This window comes from Furipterus horrens, unplaced genomic scaffold (genome assembly GCF_987537825.1).
Source record: "Furipterus horrens unplaced genomic scaffold, mFurHor1.1.pri manual_scaffold_4, whole genome shotgun sequence".
Lineage (NCBI taxonomy): Eukaryota > Metazoa > Chordata > Mammalia > Chiroptera > Furipteridae > Furipterus > Furipterus horrens.
In genome coordinates, this window is record NW_028327174.1 from 25,523,473 (window position 1) to 25,548,475 (window position 25,003).

Sequence of the window (25,003 nt, forward strand, 5' to 3'; positions counted from 1 at the left end):
TAATCTAAGGGCGAATAAATCTTTCTCGAATCCCAACAATTCTCTCATTTTAAAGGTACTCCCCAAAATATTAAAAATCCATTTCAACTACCCTAGAAAGAGGATTCTGAGATTAAACTGAACTGCCTTCAAATAATTTCAAATTGGCACACAAATTAGCATTTTGCAAGAAGAGGCCATTGTCATCGCAGTACAAGCACTTGGACTGAGATATAACAAGGCAATATTCTTCTTAGTTCATCATAGTGCAAGTTCCCACATGGGAAGCCCACCAGATAAAGATGCACATTTAAAAATGTAAACATATAGAATTCTCAAATTCTAATTGATACCCAGTTATTGCTAACTTTTCCATCTTCATTTAAGCATCAAGTGCCCCTATGTGTTACAGAACGCAACTTCAGCCTCCACTCTGTTAGGCTGTGAGCGCTCTGTTCCATCAACAGGAAGAGTCAACGCTTGTAAGACTGAAATGCAAGACACTGATGGATCACCATTTATTTATATGCAAAATCTAGTGCACCTGATTCTTAAAAGGTGTCCCCAACAATCTACAGATTATTCTGAAACCACTTTTGTTTCTCTCCAAAAAGTTTACTTAGGTATTTTTTAATTACTTAAAGAAGTACTTCACCCTTGCTGATACTCTGAATCCTTTCTTCCACTGTTTTGTCTTGGGCCCTGAAACCCAGAGAGGCCTCAGCCAAGACATAATTAAAAAAAAAAAAAAAACATTCAGCAACAAACTGACCAACATCGGTTAAGGTAAAAAGTACACTAGTTTAAAAACACATTCAATTTTAGCAGAGAAATGCTGAAAACATGTGAAAAGCAGGACACTAACTTCTGGCAAGGTGGAAGAGCAGTGCTAGAATCATTACACAGTTCAGCCCCAACATGGAAGATGCAGCAGCCCCAGGACCGTGCAGGTCAGGCGGGTGACATGAGAGCCTTCCACTATCCCCTCCACCTGAGTTCTGACAGCTGAGAAGTCAACAGCTGGCCTTCTCATTTAATCCGTATTGTTAAATTTGTTAAAACATCTTAATCCATATTGGGATAAGAGAGAACGCGCAAATATATACAAGAGGTGATTATAAGGGTAATTTGTGGATAATTTGAAAAATTCTAGCATTCACATTAAGTAACAGAAAGATATTAAACTCATGTCACACATTAGAAGAGGTATGTATGTAGACATCATTCTGAGAAAAATTGGCCTAAAGAACATGAAAATGTCACAAACAGTTTATAATAAAGGGAAACCTAATGATAACAAAATTCTCCTTTTACATAGATTGTCTCTAACCAGAACATATTTAAATATTTTAGTAGGAAAAAAATATATAAAAATGACTTCATATTGTGATATTATATGCTGAAAGTACTGCAAGGATATATGATTAATTTACAACAAAAACATAATGGCTAAATTTGTAATTCTTAAACATTGTCTACATGTGTTGTAAAAAGACAGTTTAATGAGCATTAAAACAATCTTAGAAGAGGAGCAATAATATGTCTAACCTTTGATCATTATGCAAAAACAGCAGTCCAATTGAAGAGCTAAGCCTACAGGGGAATGGAGCTAGTATAAATATTAAAATAAAACCTTAATTTCGAAAATGCCATTGAATTAATCCTCAGATAAAAAGCTTTGCCTACATCATGATATCTTGGCAAACCGGCCTCCAAAGCTGCTGGGGGAGCAAGGAAGGTAAAAGCACCCAGAGGAAACGTTCTGACAGAGGTGTGGTTGAGAAGGCAGGGACAGAAGACGCGCACACACAAATAGCCCCACAGCATCTTACCAGACAGCTGACCTTTCCTACAGCAACATGCAGAATGGATTTTTATAAATATCTATTTTCCTCACTGAAATTGGTGGATTCCTAGAGAAAACAGAGCCCTATGTCCAAAGTTAGTATTAATTCCTTTATCTTCTTTCATGATTTCTTAAACCTGTTGGCCCTCAAATGTTAGTTAACATGAAGGCTTTTTGGCTACTTCCAAGTATCAATGGTTTGCTGGTCTGAGATGGACTTCAATTTTTCATCTTCTTTCTTTTTTTTTTTTTGGTATCAATAAAACCCAGACATTCCTGGTCACTGATGCCTTTATTATTCCTGTTTCCTTTGCACTCAGTCACTTCACTGGGTTTAAGGCATGCTTTGTGTATTTAGTTTGCAAAAATAAAAGTTTTAGTACAAATTTATTTTTATACAAATTTTTATGGCACAAGCAGCAAATTTGCTGTTTTAAGAAAATATATAAATATCCTTTTCTTCTGTACAAATATCTCCAGTATTCCCTACTCCATTTATAACTTTTAACTGTACATGGCCTGCCTCATCCTTCTCTGTATCTCCCTCCCCCCCTCCAGAACTCAACCAAGCCTGTCTGTACACGTTTGCGTTGGAGGCAGTCAGAGGAGGAGGGCCCCTCCTCAGGAGGAGTCCGTACAGGGGGACGGGGGCGGAGGGTAGAGGTGATGAGAGTAGCTCCTCTCTGTGTATGGAGAAGGTGGGCAGCTTTCATAGTTCTCTTCCGCCGACAAGTATTGGCTTCGGGGTGTGGGAGGCGGGGGCACAGGCTCTGAGTCATAGTTCAAGTCACTAGTATAGCCCTTGACAGTCGCCACGGAGGTCATTCTCCGGCTGGGGGCATAGTCACTGTCACACACGTCGGTGCTGCACGGTGTGGTCGGGGGTGCAAAGTGCCGGTAACTATATGGCCTGTAGCTGGTATTGGAAGAAAATCAAGAGAAGAGTTAGTTTCACAGAACAGTGGTTTTCCCTATCAAAATAGAGATATGAGAGATAAACTTCACCTTGAACATAATAAGCGACTACAATGTAAACCTGCACAGACCAAGGGGCAATTTTCTATGGCCGATTGGAGGTGAAAGAGAGTATGCATTTTATATTTGCAAATAAAATGTGATTAAAGGCAATTAACAATGAACAGAATGGAAATGCAGAGGTGAACTCAATCGAGACCTTGGATGTGCTCTTATACCTTTAAGTTAAACTGTATCATGAAATAAAAAAGAATTATTTAAAGTTGTACTTAACAGTAACCTTTGGAAAATCTGTCAGTTATATGGTCAGCCTTTAGTCTTTATACAGGGAACCCCACTAGCTTCTCCTACTTCATGTCTGTGAGAAGGCTGGGTCTTTACATGTGTCACACTACTCAAGCATGTTAACATTCCCTCAACATTCTTTAACTGCTCTATAATTGACCTGATGAATAATTTAATGGTGTTTGAAGACTTCATTCTCTTTTTAAAATCAAATACTGTACAAGCCAGACTGAATACTGTAGACAGCGTAAGGGGCCCATCTATCCCATTACTGTTCTATCAGCAAAGGGAAACTGCCGTGGTTTCAGAGAAAGAGTTTGGACTCTGTGTATAGATAAGCACGTTGTCACAAGAGCAGCTTTAACAGAACATCAAAATGGTAAATTCTAAATATCCATATAGGACCAGTAAATTTTTTAATATCTATTTGACCTTATTTCTCACACTTGTTTATTTACCTTTTCAAGTAATCTATAACTGATAATCAAGTTTCTAGCGTGGCATACTGAAGAAAGGGGCATTGGAAAGAGAGGATCATACTAGTGAAAATAAGAGCTCACTTAATGTCCAGGTTTTTCTTTTTTTAAAGATTTTATTTATTTTTTAGAGAGAGGGGAAGGAAGGGAGAAAAAGGGAGAGAAACAGCCAATTGGTTGCCTCCCATAACTAGGGACCTGGCCTGCAACCCAAGCACGTGTCCGCACCAGTAATGGAATCGGTGACCTTTCAGTTCGCAGGCTGGCACTCATCCCACTGAGCCATGCCAGCCAGGGCCATGTGCAGGTTTTTTAAATCATTTCTATTTCTTATACCCTTTATAGTTTAAATATGGTAGAGTTAATCTTACATGCTTTCTCATCAAACAAAGGAACTGCAAGAGAGGGACAAGAACAAGGGCAAAACTGAAGCAGCCATCCATAAAACAGCTAGTGAGAGCGAGTGCCACAGGTCCTATCCCAGAACACAAACCACGTGGTCTCATTAGGACTCTCCTCAAAAGCAGCGGCTGCCAAGAGACCAAGAGCTACATAACCCGCTGAGCAGGTTTAGTCAAGCAAGTGGTTTTTTTGTTTTGTTTGTTTGTTTTTAACTACCAATATGGACATGATGTCATAGTATTTTTTACGTCTTATTGTTTTGTCCAATCAGGTGTTGAGTCTTTGTAAAATTTTTTGGATCAACATTTAAAAGTTCCAACACTTCCATTTTCATGGGAAAAAAAATCACAGAAGAAAGGAAGGAAATAGAATCAACAAATTCTAATAAGTTCCAGTTTAGACAAAAATCTCAACAAATGATAAAATGTTTCACTCAGAAGAAACAAAATGGGCTGAACTTGAGATGTGGGAAATGACTAAAAATTTTTTTTAATGTAATTCGTCGTCGGCAGCCGTCCGTCTCGAGAGACGATGGTGTAGCTTCTCAAGAGTCTATCTGCACCGCCGAGAATGGCTGTGCAGTCCGACTCGGGAGTGACATGGTATCTGTCTCCTCCCGTGTTGAATCGACATCTTGTGATGACGCTGAAGCTACAGAGCCTGGGCAGGGTAATATGGAGGGTCTGCTGTTGCCCATGCAGCAGACCCCCCCTCTCTTCGCAGCTGAAGGGTCCAAGGGAAAGACGGAGTCGATACAGCTTGGGTTCAGGTGCGCCGCAGGAGTTGCCGGTGTTGACTACAACGTCAAACCGCCTTAGGGACTCCGGCTCCGGATTTTCTGTCGGGGTTTACTCCCTTAGCCTTTCCCCTGAAGAGGTATGCCGCAAGGCAGCGGAGGTTTTTTGGAGTCAGAGTTTTCCTTCTCTGATGTACCCTGACTGGAAGATCGAACCAGCGACACTTAGCTCGCAGGCCGACGCTCAATCCACTGAGCTAAACCAGCCAGGGCCATATGGTCATTTTAATCAAAGTGTTTTATTCAATTTACAAAAATTTTAAATTTTAAAATAAAATTTTATGTCTTTCTTTCTTTTTCAACCTTCAGGTTCTTGCCTCTCTCTTTTGGCTTTTTAGAGCAAACTTGGGGCAGGGAAAGAAATATTTACTATAAAATATAAGAATCAGTTCAGAGTCTAGCCTATCTCAAATAATCTTATGTGAAAACTGAAATGAGAATTCTGAATGAGGTCATATAAACAGTTTACACTTAATTTCTATATATCTATTTCGTTACATCAGGGGTACCTGATTGCCATGCTAGGAAACACCTTATCTTGACGATAACAGGCACTTGAGGAATGTCAATAAATACTAGGAACTAAGTGTGTAGACAGAGAATATCAAGCTCTTGACTATTTGCTGGCCTTTCAAATAAAGAGGAAAAAGTAAGGGCAACACACTAGTACTTGTGCTTATTAACCTGCTCACTCTGTTCAATATATTTACAAGTCATCACAAAAGCATACCCCCCTCTTTTGACTTACAAAATAATTTCATTTATTTTAGTGAGTCATGATCTATTCCATGCAACTATAACTATGTAAACAAGAGCTGACCTTAAGCTTCTCTCAAATGCTGTGCTCTTAAAAATCCTGCTGTTTTAGAGATCTCACAATTCTGAACCATACATGGCTGTACCCCAACATTTCATCCTTACACTATCAATCAAACCTAACCTGAGCAGTAACCTATTCTGAAATCAATTTGATGGGTAACATTTCCTTAAAATATTACCAAAGCACTGAAGGTTATACTTTATTATCTTAAAAGCCAGCATCTGTGACTCTCTTTTAAAAAATGTATAATGCCTGAAAGAAAAGAATTTGTGGGCAGTGTCAGCATTACCAAGACAAAATGCCTACACGCCATCGGTGACCATCACTTATCTACTCGCTTGGGGCTACATCAAGTCCACAACTATAATACTTGGTCCTTCTAATAAATACTTTGATTTATATTAGAGGAGGACGTGCATTACCTGTAGGACCTATGAGTGGAAGGACTGTTTGAAGAATAACCAAATTCCATAGTGTAATGTGATCGCTCTGTGGCTGGGGATGGCGGAGGATTCAAAATCTAAAAGGAAAATTAATGAAATTATTAAAATAACAATAGTCTGTCCCAGATAGAGACTATTCAACTTTCTTTCAACTTCTCTTCTTTCATCTCTGTTTGCATTCGTTCCCATGACACTATTAGCACAATCCTTCCTTTCCAGAGGGCTGACTTTAGGATTGTGGCTCTCCACTGATTACACACAATTTCATTACAGCTAAACAGCGCAAGATGAGAAGAAAATCTGTAATCTACGAGTCACTGGTTTAAGTTCAGGATAGCTGGGTTTTGATTGTTTAGAAGAAAAATTACTGACGTAGAAGACCATGTGCCCCTTCTTTTGGGAGGTCATGGAATGAAGGTCCTAAGCCTCTCGAGAGGTACTATTCAGTAGTTCTACTTTTACTTAAATAGAAATGAATGTCCAGTGCTTTCAAATATGCTGATTACTACAGTGTAAACAGAAAGATTTATAAGTGCTTGTAAGGTGATCGTAAAGCCTTCTCTCAACCTTATATGCCTAAATTCTATACTAAATTTAAAAACTTTTTACACTACCATCTGAGTACCCACATTGAAATGAGTTAAAAATCTAAGATCCTATGTCTCTTAGCATTCACAGTGAAACAAAGGAAAACAGACTGCTTACCGCAGGGAAATAAGTGCCTTTGGTGCTTGAAGAACTACTTGATGAGGCTCCTGTGACATGAGCTCGGTCATAAGGGGGTCCACTGCTTCCCCCCATGATACTGAGGGAGCTGATCATTGATTTACCTCGAGACATTCCTAAAACGAAGGAAGACAAATACTGAAGATGAGTACGAGCTGTAACGATGCATGACACAAATACCAATAGTCAAAGAGTTTAACTTTTAAACAATTTATGCCCCCTTTTCCTAATAATTATTGAAACCACTTAATGGAGAAGGGAAGTGAATGTTCCCTAAAGTGAACACTTCCACTGAGAGCTGGCCTAGAACGAGGCCAAGGACAGCTCCCACCCCCTGCCCTGCCCCGCCCCAGGGTGGAAGCAGAACCCTTCAACATTAGGTAAATGAGAGTTTTTCAACCTCTTCAGAGGATCTGAGGAAGAAAGGGCTGTGGAGAGTGGAGGCTGTGAATCAGGGTAGACTAAACGACAGATTTCCTCAAAAAGAAACCAAACCCTTTTTAAGGGCATAAATACAATGTATGGAAGATTATTTCTGCAGCTACTGGATGCAAATATTGTAATTACAACCACCAATGCTAAAGAAAAACTTACATTTTCCCAAGTGGCTTCCTAAACTGCACTAACTGCAAATAAGTATGGCGATGCAGAATCATTATCATTAACAATTTAAAAATCATTTTTGTTTACTTAGTTATACCCAGAATAAGTCTTTATGTTCAGAGGGCTTTTGCCTGAAACCTTCTCCATAGTCATTAAAACAAAGAGGCTTCGGTTACACTAAGGTGACCAGAGAGCACTGATAAGAAAGCTGTACTCCTCTAGAGCAATATGGTCTACCCAAGTACAGAATTTCTGGCTACGTGGCTATGTCTGATTAGACCCTAGTCCCACTGTCATCTGTAATGTTAGGAAAAAGCATAAGACACTACATGCCTCCCTGCAATCACCCAGCTATTTCCAGATCTTGGTTTGCTGAAGAGAAACCTCAGTCTCTTTATCAGCCTCCTTTAATTCCCATTCTCAGTAGTACTGAGGTCACCTACAGTGAACCTAAAGAACCGTGGTTTATGACTTTTCACCAAGTCACTAGCTGATTCACGTTTAGTAGTCTGCATCCAAAAATGCAGTATATATATATGATTGTGTAAGTATTTGCACTATATCCTTTGGCAGTTTCTACCAACCATACCTCAGACCTCTCCTGTACAGAGTAGATGCTAAATGTAAAGAGAATATTTCTTCTTAAAATTTTTTAAATTCAAAGTGGTCTAGTTTGAAATGGACTCTGGACAGTATCCTGTTTCAATTACAAAAAACTGAGAATTTTTCCAGGACCCAGGACTTGATTTTCAATGGGTCAGTCTTAACTCACCTGGAAGAGATCCTGACAAAGAACTTGGGTGTGGCACATAACCAAGGGGCACAGAAGCTGGTCCATGAACTACATAGTCATTAGTCATGGTTTCTCCATCTCCCTTCATACGTGGACACAACATCCTCTGGCAGATAAAGTATATGGTTCCAGACACAAAAATAGTGACAATTACTCCAATAACTGAACCAACTGTATTGGTGGCCTGTGGTGCTGGCTCTTCAGTTGGATCTAAAATGGGAATGCAGTACAGTTATACAATGAAAAACCACCATAGATTTAAAGCAGTAATCAGAAAGGGGCCTTGTGAGCATAATGTGAAGCTAATAAAGACAACTTATAAACATTTTGCTTTTGTATGGATACAAGGGGGGACCCCAAAAAAACAGAATTATCTTCTGGAGGAGGGCTGCTTTTAGTACGGGTGAGTGTTCTAGGAACCCAGCTGTATCAGTACCAACTAGCATTGTTGTGAAAGGTTGCACTTAGCATCACTGACTTTTTTTGGAGACTCTTTCAATGGGTTTGCCCATTTCATGACAGGTGGTTTACGCGAGTGCACCTGCCCACACTGCGATGAGGTTCAGCAGTTTTTGATGCAAAACGGTATGACCCCCGTGCCTCACCCTTCCCATTCACCCAACCTCGTCCCGAAGGACTTTCGTCTCCCTAGATGAAAAAAGTTCTCAAAGGGAAATGTTTTCCCAATGTGGAAGAGGTGAAACAAAAAACAGCAAAAACACTAAAAGGCATTAAAATTGATGAGTTCAAAAACTGTTTTGAGCAGTGAAAAAACATCTTGATAGGTGTACTGCATCAAATGGAGAGTACTTTCAAGGTGATTGAAGTTTAAACATGTAAGAATAAATACACAATCTTTTACAAATTAGTTTTTTGGGGGTCCCCCCTTGTACACGTACACCATGCCCCATGGATTATGGATAAATGTTATCATTAGGAGTCAAATGAACTATCCTTAAGTGAAGACAGAAATAAAACAATACATTGGGGAAACATCTTATAAATGATAAACATAAAGATGTTAAGTGAATTATAGAATTAAACTCCATTAGAAAGTTTTAAATACATATACATATAAAATTTATCCTACTTCTTTGTGTATAACATAAAAATCAACAAACTTATTTTGGAATCTGAGTAAATTTTAGGGCTATTACAGGTGAAACGAGAAAAGTCATTAAATGTTTTACCTGGAATGATGAAACCAAAAAGCAACTCTGAGCTTGAATTTAGGTTTGAAAAGTGACAGTTAGGTCTGGTGAAAGGAAATTAGAAGCTAAAGGTGAGCATTAGCTTTCAGGCTCAACATGCTGGCTGCCTTCAGGGTGAGTCTAGCTCCCTGAGGGCAAAGAACAGGTTTCTGCTACTTGAGTACTTGAGGACTCAGAAGGAAAGCCAGAGCAGGAGAGCACTAAAGGAAGACCTGCCCAGGGCACCCACCTTCATGGGATACCTGATCTGTCGGAGGCTTTAGGAGCACAGGGCATCAATGTCAGTGGCAGGGGAAAGAGCAAAAGGGCTCATCCAACTCAGAACATTACTCTTTGATTTAGAAGGAAAATTCTTCCATTCTGAAGAGTCAAGACTATAGCTCACAACTGCAGATTTCTTTAAAAGCCTTCCTTCTGTTTCATCTTACCTTAAATCTCTCATCTACATAACTAAACTCAACCTCTGATAGATTAAATAAAAGAAATGAGAGAAAATAACGTCACAAAGCTACACAATACGTAGGGGCTGCCGATGACACATGTCATCTGTGGTGTCTGAGGCACAGACTGCTGAGCGCTGTGAGCGACAATCTCATCTCATTCCTTTTTATCGCCCTGAATGTTCCTTTCCAAAGCCAGGCTTCAAGAAAGAATCGTTTATGCTCATTTTCTCCAATTCTTAGTCTCTGGGTCACATCTTGACTTACTGAAACCAGGCTCTGTCCTCACCGCCACACTGAAACTGGTCTGGCAAAGGTCACCATTCTCCTATTTACTTTATTCAATGAAACCTTCACCTCACTGGCCTCTCTGTACTTTGAATACTGCTGGCTCTTGTGTTCCTCAAAAATGTCTGACCAATATCCTTCCAAGACACCACTTTCTTAGTTTCATTATCTCAAATTATTCTTTGTTTCCTTTTGTTGGCTTCGTTCCCTTCTGTCTGCCTCCTAAGTACTGGTGCTTCCCCGAGTTCCTGCTTTTTTGCTCCTCTACTTAACTCTTGCTGGGAGATTTCATCCGCTGCCTCCGCTTCAATTACCATTAATAAACTGAAGAACCCAAATCTCTCTCTTGAGCTACGGACCCAAACAGTCAACAACTTCCTGAACAGCTTCAATGGGATATCCCATGGGCAACTTTAAATGCAACATATTTAAACGGAACTCATTGTCACCGTCATCTGCCATGTTTCCTAAATTCCAGGGGTAAAGCAGATGATAAATAAATGAAGCGCCTATAACAAAGGCATTTAAATTAAGTAAAAAACAAAAATAAAGTAGTAAAAAAATCTACATCTGCAGCCAAGATATGGAATGGTACATTCAGTTTTCAGTCCCTGCTATATATTCTAGTTAATGAAATGACTCCAGTCACTCAGTGTTGTATCTGTGCATCAACCTAAACCTATCAACTATATCTAAGTGGTTACCAAACCCTTTTTCTTTTATTTCTGAAGTAACTCAAATCTATCTTTCCACGATGACTGCTCCTTGACTTAGATCCTCATCATCTTCTGCCTGATGTATAGCAGTCTCCTAACCATTTTAATATTATGAGCTGCAAGTTATTAGATGGTGAAAACAATTTAGTGGGTTGTAACTAACATTTTAAAATAGAAAATGTCAGAATGCATTCTATGTAATAGAGATAAATGCTGTTGTATGACATATTTGTTTATGTCTGTACCTGTGTCTTTCTATCCTCTTGATTTGGTCAAAAAAGTTTGAAAGCTACCAGTCTAACAGATTTTCCTGCCTATAATCTTATCACCTCCAACCCACCTGCTTTACAGCTTTCACAGTCACACAGCAATGCCAGCCTGTTACTTAAGTTGCTCAATGACTCTCCATTATTCTGGAATACTGTCTATGCTCTTCAGAAGAAAAGCAAAGTCCTCTATGATCTTATCTTTACATATATTTTCTCTTGCTGACACTCCTCATGATGTAGCATGTATTCTGGCAGTCCCATTTACATGCAGTTTCCCAAGGGTGCCTGTTTCACTCTGCTTTTGAATAAGATATTTCCTCTGCTAAGAATGCAATCTCTCTACTTGTCTGCATACCTAACACTATTCACGGATCAGCACCCTATAGCTTCAGCACCATTTTTCTAAAGTCTTCCTTGATGAGCTGCATCTTCATTCCTAAAGATTTCACCACTCTCTCCTTTGTGCTACTACTTGCAAAGATCTCTAATATAGCATATTTGATATCACTTACCACACTTTATCAATAGTACCTCCTATGATGAGTCAGGCTAAATGTTTTATATGTATGACATCATTTAATTTTCTCACAACCACCATCATAAATATTATCTTCATTCCAAAGATGAAGAAACTAGAATTCAATTTCATCTCTGCCTGGCTTTAAAAGCCCTAATCTTACTATTACCTGAAAAAACAGAGAACTTTGAGAGCACTGGTACATGTACCCTATACCCTCAGCACATAGAAGGTATCTAGTAAATGCTTAATGAATAAATGAATAGATTCTACGAGTCCTGGTGAGCATTCCACTTGAATTTGTAAAAGTATTAGCTTAAAGTTTCTTTTTTTCCTTTTCTGTTTTTTTTTTCTATTTGTTCCTTTACCATTAGTTCCCTTACCTCTGCCCCCTGCAATCCATGTCCACGAGTCCTTTTCCTTACTCCCCCACCTCAGCTGTCATCTTGCTATCTAAATTGCATTAAACCAGTTTTGACAGGGTAGACGTGGCTTATGTTGAATTCCATTCAGAACTAAGTTGACCAATGTAGGTTAGACCAATGGTCAGTAGTTAGGACCCTTGAAGAAACCAGAGGCTATTCAGCCTAGGGTCTCTAGGCCTGTGCGTATGTTGACACAAATATCCTCAGGCTGCATTTTAAGGAAGCTCTTAAAGTCACTTAAGAGACTGGTGTCCAGAAAATAAATGGGAGATGTTAAACACGGACTAATGGTCAGAAATTCCTAAGTTCTGATCCCTGACTGGGCTCCCCGTACCCCGTTTTGGTACGCTTCACTTTACTGTGCTTCACGGATTTTGCAAGCTTTACAAATTGAAGGTTTGTAGCAACTCTGCACCAAGCAAATCTACTGACACCATTTTTCCCAACAGGCTCAGATGATGGTCAGCATTTTTTAGCAATAAACCATTTTTTAATTAAGGTATATACATTGCTTTTTAAGATAATGCTATTGCACACGTAACAGACTACATTACAGTGTAAACATAACTTTTATATGCACTGGAAAACCAAAAAATTAGTCTGACTCATTTGATTGGAGTATTTGCTTTAATGTGGTGGTCTGGGGTCTGGAACCGAACCTGCAATATCTCCCAGGTATGCCTGTGAACTGTTTCAGAACTTCTTAACTTTAGTTGTGGCAAAACAGTATTTATTCTTTCTGATGCTTTACTTAATGTTACGTCAAGATTTTTTTTTGTATAAGAAAACTGCTGTCTTTCAAGGAATTATTAAAAGCAAAACAAAAAATCCCTGGTTCAAATAACTAACTTAACATTAATATTTGTTTAACAATGAATGAATGATTATAAGTGAAACTCAACATATAAAGAAAAAGTATTTTAAAAATTCTCCCTTAGAGTAATATACAGGTTTTAGTCCTACTTACAACAATCCAGTTCATCTGATTTGTCACTGCAATCCACATTATGATCACATTTCTTATGTTTTCCAATGCACTGACCATTGGCACAGCGGAACTGATCAATTAAACAAAGCACTGGGGAAAAACACAAACAGTTTTCTTATTTTTACTATGTTGTAAAGCCAAATACTACCAAGAGTCAAAAAGTACTTTGTGGGTGCAAATGAAAACAAATTAAACTTTTAGATATACAGTATTCCCTCACTTATCACAGGTATTATGTTCTAGACCCCCCCACAATAGGTGAGAATCCACGAAGTAGGAACCTTCCATTTATTTTAGTATTTATATATATTTTCAGGCTTTATAAACCCTACCTACACACTTATAAACCGTTCCCAGTCCCTTATTAACTTTTCCCACTCCCTCATTAACCTTTTCCACTTTTATAAACACTACTTATGTTCTTACATATTCTACACTCTTAAACCTATGTCACTTTAACAACATACGTATACAGTACGGCAACATCCTGCGATATAGTGAAAAATCTGTGATAAATAATTAAATATAATATTTTTTTAAATCCTGTGATACAGTGAGGCCGCGATAAGTGAACCGCGAAATAGAGAGGGCTACTGTATCTTAAAAATTATTCTTGGCTATTTTCATTGGTAGAGGGTAAAGGCAATTTAGCAGGAAATTTCCCATTTTGTTCTTTTCCTTAAAAAATGATTTTATTTATTCATTTTTGAGGGGAAGGGAGAAAGAAAGACAGGGAGAAACATCAATGTGAAAGAGAAACATTGATCAATTGCCTCTAAACGTGCCCCTTATGGGGATCGAACTGGAGACCTTTTGCTTTGCGGGATGACACCCAAGCAACTGAGCCACACTGGCCAGGGCTCCTGTTTTGTTCTTTATGATAAATTTCATCATTCATTAATAATTCCAAAGAATTTTGTTTGTTTTTTTACTATACTAAAGGTTAATGGAGGAAAGAGGAAAATAATGAAATTGTTTTACATTGAAATAAATAAATTCACTAATTCCAAGCTCATTAGAAATAAGTACTATTTTTACATACTGAAGCTCTTTTGGCCTCATTCCTCTGCTATGCTTATTAATGTGTATAAACCTTATGCATATTATGTGAATTAAAATAACAATTTGGAACATGTTACTATGTTTAGACATAATAAAGTCATATGTACTTGAAAACCCAAAATCTACCACTGAGCCAAAGCAACACTCCACTCTGGATTGCAAACAACTTAATATATAACTAGGTCTTAAAATTTTTAGATACCTTCACAGTTCTTCTCATCTGATTTATCCTGGCAGTTTGCATCTCCATTGCATCTGAGTGCACCATCAATACACTGCCCGCTGGTACACTGGAACTGGGAGTCTGAGCACACAGGACAATTAAGCTCGTCACTGTGGTCCTCACATTCAGTAAACCCATCACACCGCCAAGCCACAGGGATACAGTCAATTTCTCCCGTGAAGCAAGTAAACTGCTGAGGAGAACATGTTGGGGGTTCTTCAATAAACAAAAGGGAGGGGAGTGACAAAAATAAAATAAATGTCACACAGAGGTACAAATACACCTGAGTGGAGCTCATTTAATAATCAATATATATTGTACAAAACACTTTATAGTAGATCAAATTTGTAATCCACCTCATCTAACCAGAAAATAGCAGAGGAAAAAATGGATACACTTCACTCTACAGTTGAACCTCAAAAATATTATATTAAGAGAATCCAGACATTAAGGAGTACATACATCATGACTCCTTCTATAAAGTTCAATAACAGGTATAGCTAAACTATGGGGATAAAAATCAGAATAGTGGTTACTTCTGGAAGGTGAGAATTGGCTGCTAATGGACATGAAGGGACTTTTCTTAATGACAATAGCATATACCTTGATTTGGGTGTTGGTAACGCAGGTGTACACGTTAGTTAAAACATATTATTCATTAGCACATACACCAAAAAATAATCACTAAATGTAAAGAAAAAAAAAACAAAAGTCTTTTAAAAGACTTCTAAATAAGAAGTGATAGCTTTGATTCAATTTTATCTGTGTTATCATTTAACAAAAGTCAATTTTTCTAAGATTTGCTTTCAGTTAACACTAGCACCAGATATGGAAACGCTCATTTCCTTTGTAAAAAAATGTGTAAAATATATGCAAAAAAAATTCACCATTTACCCATTTTAAAGAGTACAGCTCAATGGCATTAAATATGTTCACTGTGTTGTACAACACTTGCTGTTTTGAAGTACCAGAGCTTAATAACTTTGGCTATACATATATCTGATCTCCCCTACCAAACTGATCTGTCTCAAAGATCCTCAAATCTCCTGTAGTCCAAGCAGAATATCTTGTAGCTGCTACTCAATACACGTTTTTTTTTGTTTTGTTTTTTTTAATTAGAAAAGCTAGAAGAATAAAATTCTTATCATACCACTTTCTCCATGATTTTTAAATTTTGAGTATATAAGCCCTTTCAATATTTGTACACAGAAACATGTATTTTATGTAGCTTTAATGGTAGAATATACTGATTTGGGGGGGTACCTTTTTACATCAGCTTATGATCATAATGTTTAATGGCTATATACATTCAGTTCCCTAATAATTTTCCTATCATTAGAAGTCATATTTTTTAAAGTATATTTTATTGATTACGTTGTTACAGTAGTTCCATTTTTCTCCCCTTTGCTCCCCTCTGCCCAGTACCTGCCTTCCCTCCAGCAATCCCACCCCCCTTAGTTCATGCCCATGGGTCATGCATATAAGTTCTTTGTCTTCACCCTTTCCTATATTATTCTTAACTTCCCCCTATTCTGTACCAACCAATTATGCTTCTTAATCTCCACATCATTTCCCCATTTCTCCCCCTCCACCTTCCCAGCTGACAACCCTCCAAATGATCCCCACACCTATGATTCTGTTCCTATTCTGTTTCGCTTAGTTTGATTTTGTTTCTATATTTTAGATTCAGTTGTTGACAGTTGTGAGTTTGTTGTCACTGTAATGTTCATAATTTTGATCTTTTTCTTAAGTAAGTCCCTTTGACATTCCATATAATAATGCCTTGGTTATGATGAGCTCCTTTAGCTTCACCTTGTCTGGGAAGCACTTCATCTGCCCTTTCATTCCAAATGATAGCTTTGCTGGATAGAGTAATCCTGGTTGCAGGTTGCCTTTCATCACATTGAATACTTCTTGCCAGTCCCTTCCTGCCTGCAAAGTGTCCTCTGAGAAATCAGCTGATAGTCCTATAGGCACCCCCCTGTAGGCAACTCTCTGCCTCTCTTGCTGCCCCCAGGACTCTGTCTTTATCTTTCACCTTTGGCATCTCAGTCATGATGCATCCTGGTGTGGTCCCCTCTGGGTCCAGCTCACCCAGGACCCTCCGTGCTTCCCGGACCTGTATGTCCAACTCCTTCGCAAAATTAGGGAAGTTTTCCTCATTTTTTTCGATTCTTGCTTCCTCATTTTGCACTGGTTGACTGTTTTCTTCTTCCTTATGTTCCAAATTATTGATTTGAACCCCGGTTTCCTTTCCTTCACCACTGGTTTTGTGTGGATATTCCTTCGTTTCACTTAGCATAGCCTTCACTTCTCTTATGCGTTTGCCGTACTCAAGCATATCTGTCAAGCCTGTGAAAATCTTTATCACCAGTGTTTGAAATTCTGTGTCTGTTAGGTTGTCTATCTTCTCCTCTATTAGGTTAGCTATCTCCTCATCGCTTAGTTCTCCCACTGGGACCTTGATCCACTCCCCCTTTTGGGCCATACTTCTCAGTCTCCTCATTCTTACAGGCTCCCATATTTGTTTGCCTCTGTGTCCCACGTAGAGCTGTCATTTCTGTTACATGTAAGGGGTGGAGCCTTAGGGATTTGTCAATACAGGGTCACCTCTTTCACCACGTTGTGGTGCTGTATGTGGAGAAGGGGTCAGAGGGCAATGCCACCTGTCCAGCACTCCCCCCTTTTCCAGGCACCTCTCCCACTTCTGCACCGACTGGAGCTCCTCTAGCTGCTGTCCTGGCCGTCGTTCCCAGAGTGGGTGGGTCTGTGGACGTTCTAGGACCGTGGGGGCCCTTTAAACAAGCGGACTCTGCTGAGACCAGCAGTTTCTGCCTCCACCCCAACCCCCACTGGTCTGCACGGTCAGAGGTAATGAGGCTTGATTTTCCCCGGTGCTGGGACCGTGGGTGCAAGGTCCAGTGAGGAGCTGGGAATGCTCCCCAGGTGTCCCTCCTAACTTTTTAAAGCATGTGACTGTGCTTTCTGCCAGCCTGCTGCTGCCGCCACCACACCGCATCCTCTCCAATCCGGCTGCGACCCTGCCACCTGTCCGGAAGAATATTTCTTCTTTATATCTTTGTTTGCTCAACTTCCATGCAGTTTGATTTTCTGGAACTTCTGGCTGTTTCTAGTCTTGAGGTAGTTGCATTCCTTCCCAGTTGTGGAGGGAAATGCAGCGTGTCTTAGAAATCAGATTATTTTAAGATTTCTGCGACGACAGAGAAAACTCCTTCACCTTCAGCTGAATTAACTTATTCAATTATGGAACATGTTAAATGACATGCACAAGAAAATGATAACATATTTACCTCCACATGATAGCTCATCTTGAAGCAGAACCAAGTGCATGGGGCAAGAGCACCTTGTAGTACCATCTCCTTTTACAAGACAAATATGTGAACAGCCACCATTATCCTGAGCACAAGGGTGCTGTCCTGCAAAAAAAAATAAATAAAAGAAGGAAGGTAGAAAGGAAGGAAGGGAGGGAAGGAGAAGGAGGGTGGGAGGGAGGGAAAGAGGGAGGGAGGGAGAGAGGGAGGAAGTGGGAAGATAGTCCAGTCAAAATCTATCATTTATGAATTACCAAGAAAACTAAATGTAAATCACCCTAGGCTTTATTTGTACACATATACAATTCCCTGCTCCATCCCTACACAATCTTCAAGAAAATAAGGACAACGATTTATAAGCACAAAACACTATCTTTACATATTTACATATAAAATATTTTTAAAGTATTTTAAGCAAGGTAATGTCATAGTTCACAATTCATAAATAGAATGCTGAGACCTAGATATTGTTCTATTTAATACACAAAAACACTTCTATAGTTTAACTCAGAAATTCGACCTAACGAATCAGATGATTTTACTCAAAAAGTATATTTTAATAATGAATCCACTGATAGTTAGAGTTGTTGTAAGAAAAAGCTTAAGTTCACAGGGAACTCAACCATTCAGAAACAATCAAAATTATTTGCTTGGTCAACTACAACAGATAACCTGAAATGTTACAAATGTTTCATTTCCTCATATTTGGGTTAAATTAAATAAATACACGGTCTGGCAACTTTTCAAACTATGTCTCACAGGTCATATTTAATGAAATCGTTGCTATGAACTTTCTAATTAGCTTGTATTAAAAGCAACTGGACATTTGTCATCACAGAATACCAACAGCTAATGAAGAGATACCCATTTATTATCCGACTTTCTTTTCACTACCACATCAGTCCTGCTTTAGTGTGTGCTGATGAGATTGAGGGAGTCAGCTCACTATCCCCAAAAAGTAATCAGTCATTATATTAGGATACACGAACTACACAGCAGTGTTTCTCAACCTTTAATTCCATGACACATTTTTAAAGAAAACTTGACTTGGGGTAGTGAACACACAACACAACTCCGCTAACCAAAGTCACTCTAATAAATTCAATAAAAAAAAGGAATGTTAACCAGGTTATGGTTCTCAGCACAAATCATAGAAACCATGCCCCTTCTGCTCTGGTTACAGAACAGCCCTAAAGCCAAACAAAAGACAACAGAGGATGGAAAACCACTTTATAACTCCAAATGGAGCCAAAGATAACTGATTCAGATATAAGAAAAATAAAGTAGTTATAGATGGAATTAGACCCAGATTCAGCAATGAAAGAAGAGTTCTTATCTTTCATAATTCTTCACTAGACATGACTCAAGTCAAGTGCCATTCCTCCTTCTGAGTACCATTACTCTGCCTATGACAGAAGTGGGCCATGGCACTTTCAATAAACAAAAATCTCATTCTCTTTAATGTTATTAAAATTTCTTTAAATATTTTTCCAAATGTAAAACCATATTTAAATGTTGAAATATAAAAGAATATACCCCTGCCCCTCAAATTTTGAAAAGCTCAAATGAGATCTTACATCAACTGAATATATAACTTAGGTACCACATCATTATTTCTATTACATATTCAGCATGAGTCATTGTACATGTCACAACATAGAATGGCAACAATTCTAACTTTCAGATTCTTAAGTACCTCTTAACTTCTAAGTTCATGAACAGTGACAATGTAATAAAGACTGGAACAGCAATGGTGACCTCATTCCTCTACTCTCCTTTCTATTCCAATTTGATTTGAAAGCACTGTGCTGAGAAGTTAAGGAGTTCCAACAGTTTTCGCTTTAGTCCTCCACTTAACATTAGCATTCCCAGTACAATCACGTAAGGCCTATAGCAGTTATCGCTGAGGGTACTTTTGATTACACACATCTCTTAACAAGAAATTACGGCAAAGGTGATTGACCATTTCAAAAGTTTCCGGTAAGATAAAAATAATATTTATGGCTACTTTTCTAAGCTGAGAATTGAAAACTTTATCCAAGAGGGAAAAAAAGGAAGCACTTATTAAAGCGCAATATTTTACTTTTACACACTAATTCTTAGTTTGTTTTGCTTTTGCTAAAGAATAAAGTTATTCCATAATAAATATATTCATCATTAATTAAATATAATTTTTGTTTTTGTCTGAACTATGGGGTGTACAGGGAAACAAAGAAATATATGCTTTAAACCAGTATTCTTAAAGGGGCTAAAGGCGAGAAAGAGAAGCAGAGCCTTTGTGGTACCTGGCCAGATTTTTGAAAATGAACAAGACCATTCCTTTACCTGACTCCTGTTTTATGTGGAAAAGATGTTTAATTTGAAAAACCTCCCAGGTGAATTTAGCATGCAATTTAAAAAAATGGAAAATGTAGAAGTACATGAAAATCTTCATAATATAATGGTAAGAAAACACAAAAGAACATTTTATTTTTAACTTCTTACAATAAACACAAATCCTATAGTCAGCAGTATACCATCAGCACTTACTATATTCCTGAAGGTTCAGCTCCTTTACTGCATGAATGTCACTAAGCTGGGCAATTCGAGCCTGAACTTTGGTTCTACCCTCTCGACCCGTCATGTCAATTTTTTCAATCATTTGCTGCTGCTTATCAATCCAATATAGCCAATTTTCAAACACAGTCAGTCCCACAGGCTGCAAGATATTAGAGTCTTCTAAGACTATCCGGTTGGCACCTTGGAAAAGAGCATTCACCAGAAATAATTAATGTGGGTCAAGTCATACATTCAACAATTATTTACTGAAAAATTAGATTCTACAAGTTCTAAAAAGGAAAATATCAACTCTCTACCACAAAACTTTAGAATTATTCTTAGAAGATATTTACATACCAGAAAAAAATAGATAATAGACTAGACATTCAAGTGTTACCAAGAGCAAGTAAGTGCCCAATATACAGTAAATATTCTAATTCACAGAAATGTGGAAAAGAACTTAAGGGCAGTTTTCAAATGTTTTCTAAAGCTGAGTCCATTTTTCAAATTAAATTTTATGAAAAACTTTTGCATATAAAAACAGAAGCATTTACTAAATGCATTCCAATATAAAAGGTTCTGTGGGAGGCTAAAAATGTGAAGTAGAAAAAGATTCTATGATAAAAATATACATTATTGGTGATTATATAAGGTAGGGAAAAAAAGGGGGAAACATTTTTATGAGGCAATGTAACCTTGACAGCAAAACTCCAAGTACATTATAAGAAAGGAAAATTATAGGGTAATCTTTCTTATGAACACAGATGCAAACATCTTAAACAAAAAATTAGCATATCAAATCTACCAATATATACAAAAATAATACTGTATCATGCCAACTTTGGTTTATTCTAGCAAACTAGGAACAAAAGGGAACTTTCTTAATGTGATTTAAAAATTTCATCTACAGAAAAACCTTAGCAAACATAATACTTAATTGTGAGGTATTAAATGTGTTCCCCCAAATCCAGAAACAAAGCAAAACAAAAAAGCCCAAAGCTCCTATTATTATTACAATCAATACTGTATTGGGGGTCCCTGCCAGTGTAATAAAGTAACAAGAAAAAAGGACAGGAAAAAAAAATTCATTATTGGTACATAAATGATTCTGTAATGTAGAAAATCCTAAACAAACTATAAGAAACAAGCTCAAGATATTGAGGTGGGGGAGAGATTGGGGGCACAAATGGACTGTATTTGTATATTCCAGCTATAATCAGAAAATTAAATCTTAAAAACTAATAAAAGATGAACAAGCTCTCTTCACAGAAAACAATAATAAACAGTGAGAGAAACTAAAGTTCCAAATAAATACAGGGATAAACCAATGTTCATGGTTTGGAAACTAATATTACAAAGGTAGTAATCCTTAAACTGACTTAAAAATCCAAAGCAAACCCAGTCAAAGCTCTAGTAATGCTATTTCTAATTTTTTGCCACTGAAAGCAGTGTCACAGTGAATATTCTTGTGCACGTGCATGTCTCTATGGCATAAACAGTAGAGGAATTGCTAGGTAATCTGGTGTACATAGAGTCAATACGAATAGATAGATTCAAGTTGCTCTCCATAATGATTACATCAATTTAAAATTCCCTCCAGAAGTATAAATGAGAATTGTTACTCCAGTATTTGGTATTGCTAGACTTCTAAATTATTACTAATCCAATTGTTTTAGAAGTATATCTCATTATTAATAAAATCTGCATTTCCCTGTTTGATATTAAAGTTAACTTATTGGTCCTTCATGTTTCTTCTCTTAATTAATATTCATAACTTTTGCTCATTTTTCTATTACTGATTTCTAGACATTCTTTATTCAGAAGAAATTTGGGGAGGGACATACAAGGGCTTCAAAGTTCTCTGTAATGTTTTATTTCAAGGGAGCGAAGGAAGAAGTGAGGTTCAAAAGCAACGGTGGCTGAACATTAAGGTTTGACAAAGTTGTGCTTTCTCCATGTTGCAATCATTTCATAATTAAGGGTGGGGAAACAATGCATACAAGAAAATGAGTTAATTCACTGAAGTGAAAAATAATAATAATGGTATGAATTTTCTGTTTTTAGTATTTCCTAAAATGTCTCTAATGAACACGTTATTCTTGTAACAAAAAAATAAGCATCATAAAAGAAGAGAAATAGAGAAAATGAAAGAGGAGAAATCTCTTCAATACTAATAAAGAGTTAAAATGTTGATATAAATAGCAATTATACAAATTAAAGGTGATATAAAAGATATAGGTGATCAGATGAGGGAAAGAATATATCATACTAGGTAAATATGCACACACATGCAAAAATATGTGCATGACTATCTGAAATCAGAAGGCAAATTAAGTGGAAGCATTTGAATCTGAAAAGACAGAATTTTTTTTAGTTTTTTAAAAAAAATTACAAATATATTTAAACATATAAAAATTCAAATGATACAGAAATAAATATTAACATATTAGTATGCTAACCTTTCAGACCTTTCTCAAGGAATAAACAAACATATATACCCATGTTTCTTAAGACTATATATACATATTATATGTCTATACATGTATATGTAGTACAAATATTTTTGGAGGGCAATTTGCCAACAAATATAATACACATGAAATATTTTAAACAAAATTAGATCTTAATAAACTTAATTTTTAAAAACTCATCCTTCCATGCCGCTGTACACAGTTCTACCTCATTTGTTGGAATGACACTAATATTCCATACACTTAGTAGAGTAGAATGTACTGAGGGATGTCCAGAAAGTATCCAGACATGTGCTATGGAAAAGACATTTACTGAAGAAAATATAAGAAAACTGTACATCAGACAGTGACCCCTCACGATTCATTTCCAGTTATGACCTTCTTGAGGAAATCTGGTTCATTGGTAGTGGTTTCAATCAAGTCATTAGCAACTGTAGCACAATGTTCCTTCTGCTCTGGTAGCAGAAGCTGTAGAGTGAATTTTGCCACAACACCTTTCATCCCAAGATCCTGCATCAAAGTCTCAGACACAGTTGTTTTTGGAATTCCCAGATCAGCTTCTTGTTCTCACCCTATCAGTCACCGATCTTTGTTGATTGTAGCCTGGACACGTTCAACATTCTCAGGTATTCTGCTTATTGAAGGCTTTCCAGAACATGGATCACTTTCAACAGATTCTCCACCATCTTTGAAGTGTTTGCGCCACACTTTTATTTGAGCTGCAGTCATTGCATTGTCCCCAAAAGCCTTCTGAATCATCCAAATAGTTTCTGCAGAGGAATGTTCAAGCTTAACGCAAAATGCGACGCAGATTCATTGCTCTACTTGCTCAGTCATTTTGAATGTGACGGCCACACAGTACACATGCTCACTCAACAGATCTACCACTCCCACTGACTAGTACAGTGAAGTCATCATTATTCATGCACGTGCATTCCAGTCCACTCTCCTTGGTTGCCAGGTAACATCCTGTTGCACAAATGGTTCTCATTATCTTAACAATGGCTGGACTTTCTCCAGACAGACTTCGCAGTTCTCTATAATAGGCTATAACAAACAATGCTTAGCAAGTACCCTTCTCCAGTTGGGTCAGCAAATGTAAGACAGCTACCTAAAATGGAAATTTATTGGCAAACTGTCCTCCAAAAATGTTCTACCAATTTCCACTTCTACCAAAGTGCATGAAAGCATGCCATTTTCTTCTATTCTCGTTAATGCTGGGTATAGTCAACTTTAACATATTTTGCCACGCTGATAGACATAAAGTTGTATTATTTTAAATTCATTTTCATAATCACTGGTGAGATCACATAGAATATCTGGACATCAGAAATTGTGGGGAGGACAAGTAACTATAATTGAAGACAGAGGACTACAGAGAAATGAGAAAGTAAAAGTACATCTAAAGACCAACAAATGATCTGATTTGGTCTCAAAATACCAGGAATGTTATGATCATTTGAGTTCGCTGATGAGTTTGTGAAAGGTGAATACCAACTTAGGTGCACAACCAAGACTTGTCTTTCTTTAGGTTATGAGACTACACTGAAGATTTATTTTAGACAGCAGTAACATGATTAGAAACCATGCTTCAGAAAATTCATCTAGGAATGGTGCCTAAACATTCAAGTTGGGGCATCTGTAGGGAAGAGACTAATCAAGGTTAGAATTCAGGACAGAGATGATAAGAACATAAAGTAGAGCAGAAGAATTAGGAAAGGAGCAGAGATGCATTAAAAATACATTTACAGAGTCAAGCCAAATGAAAAATATTGGCAAGTTACGAGATAACAAGGGGACTAAACATATTGCTGGTTGAAGAAAAAAGTGCTTCCCAATCAACTTGATGCTGACTACTTTTAGTTAGGAAAACTGTATCCCTGGCTGGTATGGCTCAGTGGATTGAGCCCTGGCCTGTGAACAAAAGGGTTGCCAGTTCGATTCCCAGTCAGGGCACATGCCTGTGTTTCAGGCCAGGTCCCCAGTTGGGGGCATGTGAGAGGCAACCACACATTGATATTTCTCTCCCTCTCCTCCCTTCCTTCTCCTCTCTAAAAATAAATCAATAAAATATTTTTAAAAAATAAAAAGAAAGAAAACTGTAAAGAAATGTGTAAAAAAGTAATACAATGGAAGAAAAATACAAATGCCACTGATGAGTCACCTTAATAACTCAAATCAAAGTAAAGAAATAGGCCCTGGCTGGCGTGGCTCAGTAGCTAGAGCACTGGCCTGCAAACCCAAAGGTTGCTGGTTTGATTCCCAGCCAGGGCGCATGCCTGGGTTGCAGGCCAGGTCCCCAGTTGGGGGTGTGCAAGAGGCAACAACAGATTGATGTATGTCTCACATATCAATAGTTCTCTTCCTTTCTTTCTCCCT

At 37.7% G+C, this 25,003-nt stretch overlaps 1 protein-coding gene across 2 annotated transcripts in view; it reads right to left on the reverse strand.

Annotated features, from left to right (window-relative positions):
* Positions 1-2,061: 2,061 nt before the first annotated feature.
* Positions 2,062-25,003, reverse strand: part of LRP6 (LDL receptor related protein 6) — a 137,601-nt gene continuing 114,659 nt past the window's right edge. The window contains exons 16-23 of one of the 2 annotated variants that reach the window (XM_090272855.1): positions 20,145-20,354; positions 17,595-17,720; positions 14,263-14,364; positions 12,978-13,088; positions 8,124-8,354; positions 6,728-6,864; positions 6,002-6,099; positions 2,062-2,741 (exon numbers count right to left, since the gene is read on the reverse strand). In XM_090272855.1, the coding sequence (XP_090128981.1) occupies positions 2,447-2,741; positions 6,002-6,099; positions 6,728-6,864; positions 8,124-8,354; positions 12,978-13,088; positions 14,263-14,364; positions 17,595-17,720; positions 20,145-20,354 (1,310 nt within the window). In that variant the 3' untranslated portion in view covers positions 2,062-2,446. Of the gene's footprint in view, positions 2,742-6,001; positions 6,100-6,727; positions 6,865-8,123; positions 8,355-12,977; positions 13,089-14,262; positions 14,500-17,594; positions 17,721-20,144; positions 20,355-25,003 lie in introns of both variants that reach the window. The other variant, XM_090272854.1, reaches the window with a different exon arrangement.